The sequence below is a fragment of the Erpetoichthys calabaricus genome, chromosome 1, assembly GCF_900747795.2.
Source record: "Erpetoichthys calabaricus chromosome 1, fErpCal1.3, whole genome shotgun sequence".
Lineage (NCBI taxonomy): Eukaryota > Metazoa > Chordata > Cladistia > Polypteriformes > Polypteridae > Erpetoichthys > Erpetoichthys calabaricus.
In genome coordinates, this window is record NC_041394.2 from 190,522,041 (window position 1) to 190,538,051 (window position 16,011).

General features: G+C 35.4%; 1 protein-coding gene across 2 annotated transcripts in view; it reads right to left on the minus strand.

Moving 5' to 3' along the window:
* The window catches only part of srgap1a (SLIT-ROBO Rho GTPase activating protein 1a), a 247,898-nt gene that overhangs the window by 80,093 nt on the left and 151,794 nt on the right, over positions 1-16,011 (minus strand). For both annotated transcript variants that reach the window (XM_028810489.2, XM_051920184.1), the window contains 4 exons: positions 14,687-14,749; positions 11,536-11,718; positions 6,811-6,939; positions 1,585-1,806 (listed from right to left, as the gene is read on the minus strand). In XM_028810489.2, the coding sequence (XP_028666322.1) occupies positions 1,585-1,806; positions 6,811-6,939; positions 11,536-11,718; positions 14,687-14,749 (597 nt within the window). The remainder of the gene's footprint in view (positions 1-1,584; positions 1,807-6,810; positions 6,940-11,535; positions 11,719-14,686; positions 14,750-16,011) is intronic.

The window sequence follows — 16,011 nt, forward strand, 5'->3', positions numbered from 1 at the left end:
TTTAAAGAAGAGGGCCCCAAACACTGTGGTATGGAATGATAAGGAAGAAGCTGCAGTTAGTAGCTTAAAGCAGGCCCTTACATCAGCACCTGTCTTGAAAGCTCCAAACTTTTCTTTACCTTTCATACTCCAGATGGACACTTCAGACATAGGTCTTGGTGCCATGCTGAGCCACACCGTCATGATCCTGAGCCGGAAACTGCTGGAACGGGAAACCAGGTATGCAGCGTTGGATCAGGAGGCCTTGGCAATCAAATGGGCGATTACACAGCTGAAGTACTACTTCTTGGGCCGCGAGTTCACCTTTGTTACAGAACATGCACCCTTACACAAGGAGTCAAACCCGCGAGTCAGAAGGTGGTTTCTTGACCTACAGCCTTATAAATTCTCACTCATTCAACACAGAGGCTCTCTCCATGCCAATGTCTCAGTCAGGAACGCCCGACCCGATGGTCTGGGCTGAAGGGGGAAGAGGGCGGGGAACGTGTCTCTCAAGTGTGCATGTGAGGCAGCTAAAAGGCTTGAATGAGGGAAATTCCATGCCAGACCAGAGGAGGGTGGAGTGCATTTAACCTTTCTCTTTTTCTCCTGCAGACCAGACTTTGCCTGGCCTCGACAACGTCACTTCCGGTTCCAGCCCCGATGACCTCATTTCCTCCGCCTACCTTTAAAACCGCCATTTTCCCACCTATACGCCAGTTCTGTGTGGAACTTAGTGAAATTTGTTGCTTTACTTTGTTTGCAAACCACTTCAATATATGGGGTGGCTACCCAAACCATATTGTGACTATTTTTGTCTTATTATTGTGACAGACAGACAGACAGACAGACAGACAGACAGACAGACAGACAGACAGACAGACAGACAGATAGATAGATAGATAGATAGATAGATAGATAGAAACCTGTGTTCTTCTGCTACAAAACTGAAACTGATAAAGAGATTATTTTTGAAAAAGTCAATGATCACTAAAGTATCACTTCAGTGACATAAAAATGAAGAGAATATACTGTATGTCTTTCTGTGGTCTAGTCAGTGGTCTGACCATCATCCAACCACTAAAATGTGTGTGACAAGAAGTTTGTCCATCAATATTCCCTACAAACTTTGACAAAACCAGGGTCATTTTGCAAGAAGTAGTAAACAGACATTACTTCATCATAATGTGCAAATATGAGGTGCTTACAGGCTATTAACAAATATAGCTGTAGATATTAATTCAACAGAGTATCAATGTTTGGTGACTAATATTTTAAAGGAGAAAAAGTTTTAAAACGTATTTTCTTCTTTCCAATTATGTCACCGGGGAAGCAAACATTTAACTGAGAAATATATAATCACCATATCAATACCAGACTGTGACTCCTAAATGTAAAAATAGTTTTGAATACTTCTTCAAGGTGCTGTGAACACATTACTGCTTCTTTTTGAGCTCATACAAAATGGTAACTAATACGTCTTGCATTTGTGCATATGTAATTCAGATATTATAACTGTAACATATACCATGGAAAAAATTAGGACATGCTCTTGCTACATCTTTGTTTATTCCTTCATTCCAGTAATCATAGCTGGTAACTGACCTCATCTCCCATGTGTGACTGAAATTCAAATTTAGCAGGAGGGCAAAAGGCAGTAGGATACATTTCCATAAATCTTTGTCGATCACTACGGGGGTCTAAATTGTCAACAGCATTTTCAATAATATCTAAGCCTTCATGTCTTGATGTCTCCAAGTTATATTCTGCTGACAGATAGGTCCGAAGAGCTCTGTTGAGACTGGCATGATATCCTAAATCACAGCACTGCAAAAAAAGACAAAAACAGAAACAAAACAGACTCACTTTCACTGTAACATATCTGCTTTTTGAAATAATTTAAGAATTAACATAGATGTGAATAAGCCTTGTGGAACAGGTACATAATTGCCTGTTACACTCCAATCTATGTCCAATAGGTATACTACAGTGGGTCCAAGTAGTCTTTCACATGATATAATAATTAAATAATATGTTTTTCAATGCAAATAATAATAATCATATATAAATAAAATTATATTATATAACAATCATATAAATGAATAAATAATAATATAAATATTTTAGTAGACAAACTGCACAAAAGAAAAATGCGAATTAACAGTAGCCATTAATCAGTGCTCAAAGGAACTATCATGTCTAAAAGCAAACTTTATCTAAAGCCAGGGGCTTTTAATTGACAAACCATAGGGAAACATAAAACTGCAACAGATTTCACTGGAGTTATGGCAGTTACATCTTTTGACGTTACTTTATTATACCACCGTGAACAACCCTGCCTGCAAAAGTTTTTTGAATATAATAGAATTATTTTTTACACCCATTATATGTAACATTTGGGACACCGTACTACATTATTAGGTCAGTTTCAAATTATGCAGCCTGCATCCTGGCATTCCCTATATTTAATCTCAGCATTTTAGAAAGAAGATCTTCTTTATTATGCTCCTTATCTTGAAATTTACACTACTGAGAATAGTAAAAGTTATTTTTACCAACACAGCCACTTAAAAGCAGCATAAAAGAAACAGATAGTAAAGAAGACTAGATTATTCTACACAGATTTAGAGAAATGCATAAGAAAGTGCTCATTCAGATTCTCAATATTGTGATAAATTTGACTCTCTTTCTTCAAAGTAATAAGATACTGAGAACTAATTGCCATATTGTAATGGTGACTTTACTGTTTTTAGATGTTGAAATCCAACACCCCTACGGTTTTACAATTAGCTTTATTTGGAACAAGTAGATACACATATGGAAAGTAACTATTAACATGTATTCAATCATTTCAAAATTCAAACTAACATATGTTGAATCCCTTAAAACCAGCACAAAGAAGAACTGAATACAGTTTGTAGATTCACATATTTTGCTGTCATTATACCCTTAATGCACAAGTATGGCTAGCAATCATTCTGAGATACTAAAATTATGCCTAAGTTTTGTTTGATGTACTTGGTGGCTTTTGGCCCAAGAAACTGTGGCATACATTTAAGAGATACAGTAATACATGTATATTATTTATATTATAAGTTAAGTATATCTTTCACTAACCAATTTATATGTTGTACAAATTGTGTGCTGGGATTCAGTATTTAAAAGCTATACACTATGCTGACGACCACAGCAGATGATTACAAATAGATCAAATGCATATCTTTCTCCCAGATAAAAAGACAGCATGACTGCACTGATGAGAGATTTTGAAGTAAAAAAAAATCCATTGGTCTGTAATTAAAACATGCAACTGCAACTTTACTTCTTCTAAAATCTGTGGCTTTCTTAGACGCCTAAGGGCATCATTTTTTTTTTGCCAGAATCAAAAAAATGTGTGTCAAAAACAACTGACTATTTTGTGAATGAGGAAACACAAATCCTGCTCACCAAATGTCTCATGAATTTTAGGACCAGAATAATAAAAGCACACTTTTCCTTTATATTACACTTTACTTGTATTCAAAAGATATAAAGAAATTTCAGTTATCTGTATAGATCTTAACCAAGCCATATAATATGAAGGTGTTAGGTACTGTAGCAAATCATTTTTTAAAACAAGCTGAAGGCTAGGACTTATTATTTTCATTCTCATAGCATGATCTCAGAATAGTGACTAGCAATGCATTTCCTCATAGTCTCTCGAAAAAGTCAGATATGGTACAGTACATGTGACTGCATTCCTTATTTCATACAAAAAAATACATTTTACAGTATTTAATGTAAAGATTTCTAAAAGTCAATCAAACATAGGTTGTCATAATTTCTCTTAATCTAGTCAACCACTTAATGTGGTTTTGTTTTAACAGTGTGCTCTTAACAATAAAAGTATATTCAAGTTTTGAAACCTTCCATATTTTTACTTTTCTCTCAATAGGCATATGACTGTTCCAGGATCTTAAAATGTAACCACTAAAACATAAATGATATTCAAAAATTAAATTAGTAGAAAAAAACAACAGAAGATAGAAGGCCATGGAATTTGTCTTTATTTATATGGCTTAATAGGTTATTAAATTACATTATGTTTATTTTAAATTACCTTTCGCAGCTTATTTCATCTCACCAAAGGACCAGATAATGAAAATTGTCAATTAATTGTTTTTCATTTGATTTGTGATTCATTTTGTTGAGTGATTTCAGGAATGAAGTTAAACGGACTGTTACACCAACTTTCAAAATGTCTTATTAAGGAGGGTTTTGAAAAACATAAGACAGTAGGATGTAAATTACTAAAGTACATTGCAAAAGTTGCTTGTCTATCCCTAAAATTGATAATTTTTGAAAAATTCAGCCCTAGTGCACAAGATGCTGCAAGAATTGATGGAATTGGTATCACAAGTGTGGCTCCTGGCTTCTGCTTATGTAAACTCCAACGATGTGTCCCAAAGCTTTTGCAAATTACCTTATGGTGAACTTCTATTCTAATTACCACATTCCATCTAACTTTACAAATGCATGAGAATGAGATCTATTGTTTAGGGAGGAAACTGAATTAAACTGAGTTTACAAATACAGATTTGGACTATTTCAGAAACTTGTGTTCCTGTACTTATGCCATGGAGCATTATGAGCATACAATGTGCATTTATTCTTCAATGTATACCTGATGATTTTTACTTTAGGCATGAACAAAATACCAGCATGGCCTGCTTTTTCTCAGAAACTATATCTCTCAAAATTTACACATCCGCTGGCTACCTCAAGAACAATTCATAATGTTTTTTGCTTACTGTGTACTTGAGCAAAGCAATAAATACACTATTAAATGCACTATATAAGTGTCATGTCTACGGCCTATCATCAGTAGTGGATTACTGACTTAAATTATGCATTACTTACTAAGCATTTTGGGATTTTAACATGTGAATGTTTGGTTAACTGGTAAGTATAAATGAGGGAGTGTGCAAGAATAGACACTGTGAGGGACTGGTATTCTGAATGGGTTGTTTCCTATTATGCAACTGATTCTGCTGGCATAGGTCCTCAATTGGATTAGGCGAGATTGAAAATTTTCTGTTGTTTTATGAAAATCCATAAATGATGTTGCCAAATTTTCATGACAATGTTTACTTTACCTATTACAGGCTATTAGTACTGTACTAATAGTACATAACCCTTGAAACAATGCAACACAAATAGTTTACAATTTAGTTAAATCATTAAAAAAAGCTTCCTTAATTTTCAATATGACTCAACACTATAAAAACACTTAAAAACCAAATAAACTCTTTTATAAAATGAGTAGAATTCCTTTGAAGCACACTACACAATGGACAAGAGTGGGTGATAAATCAGTTTATCCAATACACAGAATGAATTTATTGTTGTAGAATCAAATAAAAAAAAACATGTAGGCTAAAAGTAAGTAATAACATTTGAAGAAATGTAAACATAAAACACATCTTTTCACAAAACATACAAATCTGTTAATGCAAAAGAAAACAAGAAATGTGATTTTGTATCAAAGTATTAGTTTCCTAAAGTTAATATCAGAGTACCAGAACCATATAATTTTTAATTACCTGTATGCCATAAAATGGTTTTGGTCATACATCGACTCTTACAATAGAATTCCTAAAAGGTATACTTTGATTTATAAGAAAGCAACACACATATTACACAGTTACCATTATAAAAATATAATGAAATCAATCCTCATAAACAGAACAGTTTTTCATGGGTTTACAAAGATAAATTTTAATATGTGATCTTCTTTTGTATTCCAGATGATATCCACTGTAGAACCATTTAATTGACAGGGAAGTCATCTTCTTGATATTAAACATCTTTTTTATAACCGTGAAAGCCACTAATTTGCATAGCCTGAAGAATATGGGAATGTAATGAACTAATTAAGAAAATGCCAGCTGCATGGCCTGTCACAATACCAAATGACAGTAAAGGTGACACCTTTGAAAGTTTAAGGTGTACAGATGTCAGAATTAAAAAAGAATACATGCATTTTAGAATATTTTTCAATATTAGACAATTAATTTCATTAATATCTAGAGCATACTCTATTGATCATACATTGTTTGCACTGCTGCCACTGTTCTCTAACCATTTAAAGTGCCAGTTATTTCATGAAAAATTAAGATGTATCAATAAGAAAATGTCTGCCTTCTAATATTAATTTTACAAAATGCATTACTATTGTGCTCACCATCAGGTATAGACTTATTATTATAAGGGAGTTTCAGCCTTACTGGGAAAAATACTTCAAGTTTAATATTTTATTTTTATGCATATATGGAAAATTATTAACCAACTAATATATCATATCATTATTCATGTGTTATTATTTACAATTGTTTATGTTGTTGACTAAATGTTTTGAATTCTTTAATTGTATCAAATATGTTATTTAAGACACTGTACATACTACTACTGTATTTATCTTTGTCTTTTAGTATTTCTTGTACTATGCATTTTTTTCCTTGTTACATATAGGGTATTATATATTTATTCCATTTACTGAATTTAGACGGGTTGCACAGCTAGTCCCATTAGAATATCTGGACGGTAAAAATGTGTAGGGACTATGCATACACATACACACACATGCAAACAATTTTCATAGCAAGCTAACACCATGAAAACCCAGCCACAAACAGACTAGGAGAGGGGCTAATTCCACAAAAAATGGTTATCTGGATGTCTCCAAGAGCTATGAGACAGCAATGTTATCTACTACACAGCCCTGCTACCCTATACATAGAATAGTAACTATGCTTAAAGTATATATTATTTTGTTAAACATTACATACTTACATCAATTAAATCTGACAGGTCATGAATGTAAAATTTGAAAACTGAGGCATTTGTTGCCTCCAAAGTCAACAGATATTCGTTCCTAGCTTTGATAGATTTCAACTTGTTTTCACAATATTTAGCTTGACGCTAGAAAAAAGAAAAATAAATAAATTACATGCTAAAACTGGTTGTTTCTGAAAAATATCAAATAGTATATATATCTGTGAAAAATTGACATACTTATTGTTTTAGCTTCCTTTTGGAAGGCAAACATTAGCGTAGAATGGACATCAACATAGTAAGTATGTAACAATAATATTCAGTATCCACATTTAATCTTTAGTTTACTGAGATAACTGAGAATGACTATAGAGGAACTTTGCATGCCATGTCAGTTGCATCGAGAATGTCAGAAACTTCACACACCATGAAAAACATAAATCAGAATAAAAAAGACAGTGTATGTTTTGTCACATACAATGTATCACCTTAGCAAATCACACCATCTACTGATGATATAATCATTAGTTCCAATCCAGCTTTATATTAATCTCTGAGGATAAATCTATTCTCTCCCTGTAAGCTTCCACAGTAGGGTAGAAGCTTTCAAAGTAAAGTATAAAAAGATGACAAAATAGTATTACAAGGTGGCCAGATCTCTGATTACACACAAGCACAGTAATGGTAAAGGATACAGTACCATTTTCAAGGTAATGTGTATCTCTCAGAATCTAGTGCAGTTTATTGTGCAGAAGTGGAAAGCACATAAACTATTGCTATTCTGCCTACATTAAGCCATCCCACTCAATTTATAGAAACAATGACACATTTTAGAGAAGCTATCCTTAGGCCAAATGTGACTGTGAATAAGTTGCAGAAATCAGTGACTACAACTAAAGATCATATTCGTGGAACAGCAATCTCTAAATCATTCCACACAGTAGGTCTTTATGCAAGAGTGCAAGGGAGAAGCCTAATACCCACATGTCCACATTAACAAAATGTCACCTGTAAAATACAACAGATGTGCTGGAAGGTCTTAGGGCTTAAGGACACTAAGTAAGAACTTTGTAGTCTGAATGTTACGTGTGACACAAATGAAATTTACATAATTACTAGCTCACAACAACCCTACAGCAAAATATGTAACTGAACTGGGCACAATATACAGAAATGCTCAATTAATCCTGAATTTAGGTGCCAACCCAGACACAGGGGATGCACAAACCAGTGTGTTTCTCCAAGTCTAGGTAAATGGTGAGTGTTATGTCAGGAAGGGCATCCTGTGTAAAATATTGCCAGATCAATATGTGGACAACAATACAGATTTAACAACGGCTACCACCTGTACTGTTAGCGAACAGGGAGCTAGCAGAAACTGAGCCACGTTGGCAGAAAAACGAGAAGAAGAGGGGGAAGGTACATCTGAAGGCAGGGGAGAAGAGGAAGGTAAAGTGGAATTGAGGATAGGAACTTTGAATGTTGGCAGTATGACTGGTAAGGGAGGAACGTTAGCTGATACGATAGAGAGAAGGAAGGTTGATAAATCATGTGTGCAAGAGACCAGATAGAAGGGGAGTAAGGCGAGCTGTATCGGGAGCGGGTTCAAATTGTTCTACCATGCTGTGGATGGGAGGAGAAATGGGGTAGGGGTTATCCTGAATGAACAGTATGCCAAAAGTATTTTGTAGGTGAAAAGAGTGTCGGACAGAGTGATGATTATGATGCTGGAAATTGAAGGTGTGATGAAGAATGTTTTTAGTGCATATGCTCCGCAAGTATGGTGTGTGATGGATGAGAAAGAAGATTTCTTGAGTGAGCCCAATGAAGTGGTGGAGAAAGAGTGGTGATTGGAGCAGATTTCAATGGACATGTTGGTGAAGGGAACAGAGGAGATGAGGAGGTGATGGGCAGGTATTGTGTCAAGGAGAGCTTCTGTATACAGAAGGTCAGATGGTAGTGGATTTTGCAAAAAGGATATACATGGCTCTGGTGAAAACATATTTTAGAAGAGGGAGGAACACAGGGTGACATGCAAAAGTGGAGGAAAATGCACAAAGCTAGATTATATCATATCCAGGAGGGTCAGTCTGAAGGAGATTGGAGACTGCAAAGTGGCGGCAGGGGAAAGCATTGTTAGACAGCATAGGATGGTGATCTGTAGCATGGTGCTGGAAATCAAGAATAGCAGGAGAGTGAGGACAGAGCCAAGGATCAAATGGTGAAAGTTGAAAAACTAAGACTGTAAGGTTGAGTTTAGGGAGGAGGTAAGATAGCCACTGGGTGGCAGTGAAGAGTTCCCAGATATCTGGGCAACTACAGCAATAGTAGTAAGGGTGACAGCTAGAAGGGTGCTTGGTGTGATATCTGGAAAGCGGAAAGAGGATAAGGAAACCTGGTGGTGGAAAATGAACTACAGCAGAGCATAAGAGTATAAAGAGGAATGGTTGTCAAATAAGAAGTGGGATAGTCAGAGAAATGCAGAAAGTAGACAGGGGTACAAGGAGATAAGGTATAAGGTGAAGAGAGAGGTGGCGAAGGCTAAAGAAAAGGAGTATGATGAGTTGTATGAGAGGTTAGACAAGAAGGAGGGAGCAGATGGAAAGAGTACTTTGAGAGGCTGATGAATGAATAGAATGAGAGAAAAGGTTGGACGATGTGGAGATAGTGAACCAGGAAGTGCAACGGATTAGCAGGGAGGAAATAAGGACAGCTATGAAGAGGATGAAGAATGGGAAGGATGATGGTCCAGATGACATACCTGTGGAAGCATGGATGTGTTTAGGAGAGATGGCAGTGGAGTTTTTAATCAGAGTGTTTACTACAATCTTGGAAAGTGAGACTATAACTGTGGAGTGGAAAACAAGTGTAAAGGTACCAATTTTAAGAATAAGGAGAATGTGCAGAACTGTAGTAACTACAAAGGGATAAAACTGATGAGCCACAGCATAAAGTTATGGGAAAGAGTGGTGGAAGCTGGGTTCAGAAGGGAGGTGATGATTAGTTAGCAGCAGTATGGTTTCATTCCAGGAAAAAGCACTAAAGATGCAATGTTTGCTCAGACGGTGTTGATGGAGAAGTATAGAGAAGGCCAAAAGGAGTTGCATTGCGTCTTTGTGGACTTAGAGTAAGCATATGACAGGGTGCCTAAAGAGGAGTTATGGTATTGTATGAAGAAGTCGAGAGTGGCAGAGAAGGATGTTAAAGTGGTACAGGATATGTATAAGGGAAGTGAGACAGTGGTGAGGTCTGTGGTAGGAGTGACGCACGCATTCAAGGTAGAGCTGGGAGTACATCAGGGATCAGCTCTGAGCCCTTTCTTATTTGCACTGGTGATGGACAGGTTGACAGACGAGATTAGACAGGAGTCCCGGTGGACTATGATGTTTGCAGATGACACTGAGATCTGTAGTGAGAGTAGGGAGCAGGTCGAGAAGATGCTGGAGAGGTGGAGATATGTTCTAGAGAGGAGAGGAATAAAGGTCAGTAGGAACAAAAGAAATGGTGAGGATGCAGGAAGTAGAGTTGGCGAAGGTGGGTGAGTTTAAATACTTGGGATCAACAGTACAGAGTAACGGGGAGTATGGAAGACAGGTAAAGAAAGTGCAGGCAGGGTGGAATGGATGGAGAAGAGTGCCAGGAGTGATTTGTGTCAGAGGGGTATGATGGGTACCAGCAAGAGTGAAAGGGTAGGTCTACAAGAGGATAGTGAGACCAGCCATGTTATATGGGATGGAGATGGTGGCACTGACCGAAAAACAGGAGACAGAGGTGGAGGTGGCAGAGTTAAAGATGTTAAGTTTTGCTTTGGGTGTGACAAGAATGGACAGGTTTACATTAGAGGGTTAGCTCAGGTTGGACGGTTGAGAGACAGAGGCAAGGTTGCATTGGTTTGGATATGTGCAGAGGAGAGATGTTGGTTATATTGAGAAAAGGATGTTAAGGATGGAGCTGCCAGGTAAGAGGAAAAGAGGAAGGCCTAAAAGAAGGTTTATGGATAAAGTGAGAGAGGGCACGAAGGTGGTGGGTGTAACAAAGCAAGATGCAGAGAAAAGAAGATATAGAAAAAGATGATCTGCTGTGATGACAGCTAACGGGAGCAGTCGAAAGAAAAAGAAGAAGAAGGAGAAGAAGAAGAAGAAGAAGAAGAGACCTGAATGTATGTGCCAGTAACCAGAAATGAGGGAAATGATTCAAAGCACATAGACAGAGTAGCAGTGTAGACACTTAAAGCAATGCAAGTAAATGCATCTGTGTTAGATCTACTGTGCATCAATGTATAGATAGAATTGTGTGTCAAATGCAGCAACAAATTCTACTCATAATTTAACTTTCCTTAGAATGACAGAATATTACCCAGAGACAAAAAATACTGTAGAAGGTCAGGTGAATAAATTTTAATAATGCCAAACAGGCACAGTCATCAGGACAAATATTAGTATCAATGGTACTTGCCTACTTTAGTGTACCAAATTGCAGTATGATTCAAACTGCAAAAATTATACTAGCTGAACACTGCATCAACATAACATCAATCCTACTACATTTCTAGCCAATTAGTTTAACAATTATAACATATATACTATGCCAACATACACAAAGACAGGGTGACCATGCAACACAATAAATGACTGAAGACATAAGTCTATGCATCACATTTTCTACCAGCAAAAATAAAAAGGTTTTCAAACAGTCTCAGACTCGGAATGATAACAGCAAATAAACTATAATCCAAATGGTTACCTTTTCCTTCATCTTTTCAATTTTCTTTACAGAGCTTCGTCTTTGGTGTTTATCCTCCAAGCGAATATTGAAAACGGGGTCTCCTGACCTTCCAATTTGCTTCTCCTCTTGTTTTTCTGCCTCTTTCAGTTTGTACTCTGCACTCACACTTTCTGTGTGGTACATATGGTAGGTTTTCATGACCTGTAAGTAACATCTCTAATTAACCAATCAATTTAAAGAAACCTCTTTCATATCCATTTTTCAATTCATAAGTTGTTTATAGTTTGTTGACTTTATCATTGAAATCTCAATGCATGTCAACTTTATACACCAAAAAAATCTGGCTTAAATAACATATTTGAGTTATTTCCTTTATTTAATTTGCATTTCTTTCATCATACTTTCTAATAGAAGTACATTTTAGAACAAACTCTTTTGAACTTTCAAAGCCAAAAACAGCATAGAAAGAAGTTTAAGAGCTATGAAGTTCACTACATACCGCATGGATACAGGTTTGAACTTTACCCCTGCCTGATTGTTCCACTCCAAAAATGTCACAATGCTTGTACTAAGCTGTAAGAATTTATGTTACATATTATTGTAATGTGCACATAAAACACTTTGGATGAGTGTTCAGCTTGAAAAAAGATACAACAAAAAAAAAGGGAGAACATACTGTGTAAACGCCATGAAGGTGATGACTTACCTACAAATTCAAGTTGGGAATCAAACACTATGAGGCTCAAAAACTACTTTCAATGCCAACATGCTTCCAAATTTATTTTCAAATAAACCAATTAAGTGTAACTAAACTACAAAGAGTCAAAATAAAAGGTTACAAAATGGACATCTATTCATTTTCTTCAAAAACTCAATTCTTAGTAATCATTTCAGAATACTGTTATTTCACTCTTCAAATTTAATGGATAGCTTACTTATGAGACTCAATTCATAAACTAATGAAAATATCAAGAAAAACATAATTGTATATCTAAAAATGCATATTAATTTTACTACTTAATTAATGATAATTCTTCAATTTATTTCATTTGTATGCAAATAGTTAATAAGCATTTTTCTTGAAGAAACTGTCATATATCAGTACACTCATCACAATATTTACATTGTCCCATTGAAGCAACTGTATTAAAACATGAAAAACACCAGATGTGGGAATGCTTACAACCATTATTTATTAATTGGTAATTCCACTGTATTTTTTCTGAACTGAAAATTCAGATAATATTGACATATTTTTATGACTAATGGAATAACGGGTTCATTATATTTATTATTTAATTGTTCTCATTTCACACTGTGGCAAATGTTGACAACATTAAGTAAAAACAGAGCTCATCTGAAAAAAAGAATTGTTATTACCTAGTTCAATGTTTTATAAAGATAGATACATTATTTACATAAGTATATGATTGTTAGTTCTTTCTGGTTGAAAACAAAGAGCAAAATAGCAAGTAGAGTCCTTAATATTTGAATGGATTACTTTTACTTATACTTAATGAAGCTGAAAGCTTTGACTGGTGTGGTTTGTACCAACTAGAATTCCATTAGTTCCAAAGTGTAGGTGTAAACAAACATTTTTTGATACATTCAAAAACCATCTGCCCATTTTCCAAAACATTTTTTTTTTCATTACAGGGAGACTGTGAGTCAGAGTGTAACCTGGCAACATCAACTTTAATACACTACAGGGCAGTCTCACACAGACAACCACACACACACATACTGAGTTGCCAATAAACCTAACTTGCACTTATTTGGGATGTGGGAGAAAAATGCACATTGAACATTGGGAGAACATTAATACTTCATTGAGAACAGGGCCAAGAAATAACACAAGGTTCCAAGTTGCATTAATTACAACAACATTATGCAGTTCTATTTTGGTAACTGACATATTCAACAAATGTTAATAACTAGCAATATTATATTGCTAAGCATATTAAAATGTGCAAATAAGTAAATAATGATTTTATTTTATAGCATTGTAGCCTCCTTAGCATTATGTTTACCCCAATAAAAATGAGCCAAAAACTTTGATTTTTTTTTTTAAAAAGAAAAAATGTTATTACATGAAACCAAAACATGAAAATACTAAAACATCAGCATAAATACTGCACAAAAAGTATATCTAGTGTACACTACTGTACTGATGCAGATTGAGATGGAGACAATCACCATCACATAGCCTGATGTAATCGGGACAGTAGAAGCGTGTTTATTTCTGTACTTTTCTTATAATGTTTTTTCAAGGTAGCCCATGAAAGGGTAGAAAGTTGTGTGCCTGACCTGCACAATCTGTGCACCCTTTGTGTTATTGTAAATTACCACAGCACAAGGCTTAGTAACTTAAACATTTCTCCTGGCATGAGCAATGTGAAAAGTGCTTAGGGGGCTAACGTCTTGCTTGTTCTTACACTCAATGGCAATTACTTTGCCTTTTTGTCACGTAGCAACTGTCACATACTGTACTGCTAAAGTTTCATGTGACTGAATTCACCAGACATATCATGGTGGTTTGGTCGAGCAGTGTCGTATCATGTATCAATTTCACTTTCCATGCCAACAACGGATGACCAATTCACATTGTCATCACTATCGTTCGATTCAAGCAATTGTTCTACTTCAGCTTATCCTAAAGCTGCCTTTACATTTTTTTGCTTTCCGATTGTGTTTTTAGTTAGAGGCTCCGCCCTACTCATGAATATTGATGAGTTAGCTTTGAGTGACCCATACACTAGGCCTGTTTTTATTTATATATTGCTTTAACCTCCCAAAACTTTCTAATGGTACAAGATTACAGATCAAAGCATTATATTCAAATCTGATTTAAAAAGCTACCATTTAACAGGATGGCCTACAGGGTGAAATTATATTTATACTCAAAATTCCAATAATTCAACTTATTACCAGTTTGACAGTTTCCTGTAAACCTGTATTTTCCAATGACCATCAATAAAAGACAGGGTCAGCAACTAGGAAAAGTAGTAACTGTTCTTTGAAAGAAATGTTTTACTTAATGAGAATTGCTTGTAGCCTGTTCAAGCATAAGCAGCACCACTGAACTAATATTTGGTTTCCTCCAGCAATAAAACAAACATGACTATTGTAATAACTTAAGAAGAGCAATGTGTATGCAATGGCTACTTACTGTGTAAAGTTCATTGAGAACCTTCATCAAATCTTCTTGTAACTGGAAAGCAATTTCTTTGCTCTAAAAAAGAAAAAAAATACAATAAAAACACAAGACTGCACAACAGAAATTATTCCACATTTCATGTTGTTTTCAGTTTGTATGTATAAATTTTGGTCTTGGGTAATATTTTTTGGTGACCCCCCATGTAAATCAATATAGCTGACAATGAAATCACATTCTATAGAACAGCACTAACAGCTAACATTATCACAACATATATTTGATTTCATATTAGAAAAGAAAAGAAAGACATGAACAAAAGAATGCAATGCACTGAGTATGGCAGATAGCAGAATAATGTCAACAGGAGAGTTTTTCAAAATATAGAAATGAATGTAGTATGATACAGCAAAGGATTACACAATTTGCATTGTGTGACAAACATAACACGAAAACTCTTAAAATATGTCATCCCTACTTGGAAGTAAACAATTTTCAACCTTTATTTAGGGCAACTGTTGAAGATTTTTCATAAAAGTACTGTTCATTTAATGCTAGCGGGGTCCCCAATTAAAACTCTACCAGGTGTTTACCTCCAGGTCCATCCAGGAATTATTTCTGTAATTAGGCATTCCTCTCTAAGGACTGTGGCCATTAAGCTATAGTGCCTTTTTGCTAGCGTCTATGAGAGTATATACTCTTATGTCATTTCCAGCAGTGCACCTAATGCCCCCTTTTGGCTTTGGGTGTGTAGCATGAATTAGGCAGCTGAGCAAACCTGACCAATGGACTGTTCACTTACTCTAATTCCTTGAGTACTGACTATAAACAAATTTTGCTTTGAGTAGCTGTTTTCTCAGTTATAATCTTGATAAAACTGTTTCTCAGCAAAATGTAACATACAGTATACTAAAATGCATAAAATCACACCAAGTTTAAATCTTTCTTAAGTTGCTCATCTGTTTGTTAATGTTCATCTTCTGTTCTCTGAGGTTATGTTTAGCTTAATTTCCCAGGGCAAATAAGGACGTCAATTTTCTTTTCTTGTAAAGACTAATAAGTGATTAAGAGAAGTGTCGTAACACTCTACAACTTCAGATATTTTCCTCTTTCTCTAACTATACTGGATAAAATGTATTGCATTGATTTTTATCAGATATATAGAGATAAGTCCTGTGACTAAAATATGTATTTTTATACATCCTCTGGTAATGTAGCTATAATTATATCAGGCACTAACATTAAGTCAGGCTCAGTACATAAGCATTAACTAACAATGCAAAAAGAGGGATCTGAAAATCTTATTGCAAAGGGATACAGCTGGAAACACATATTACTTA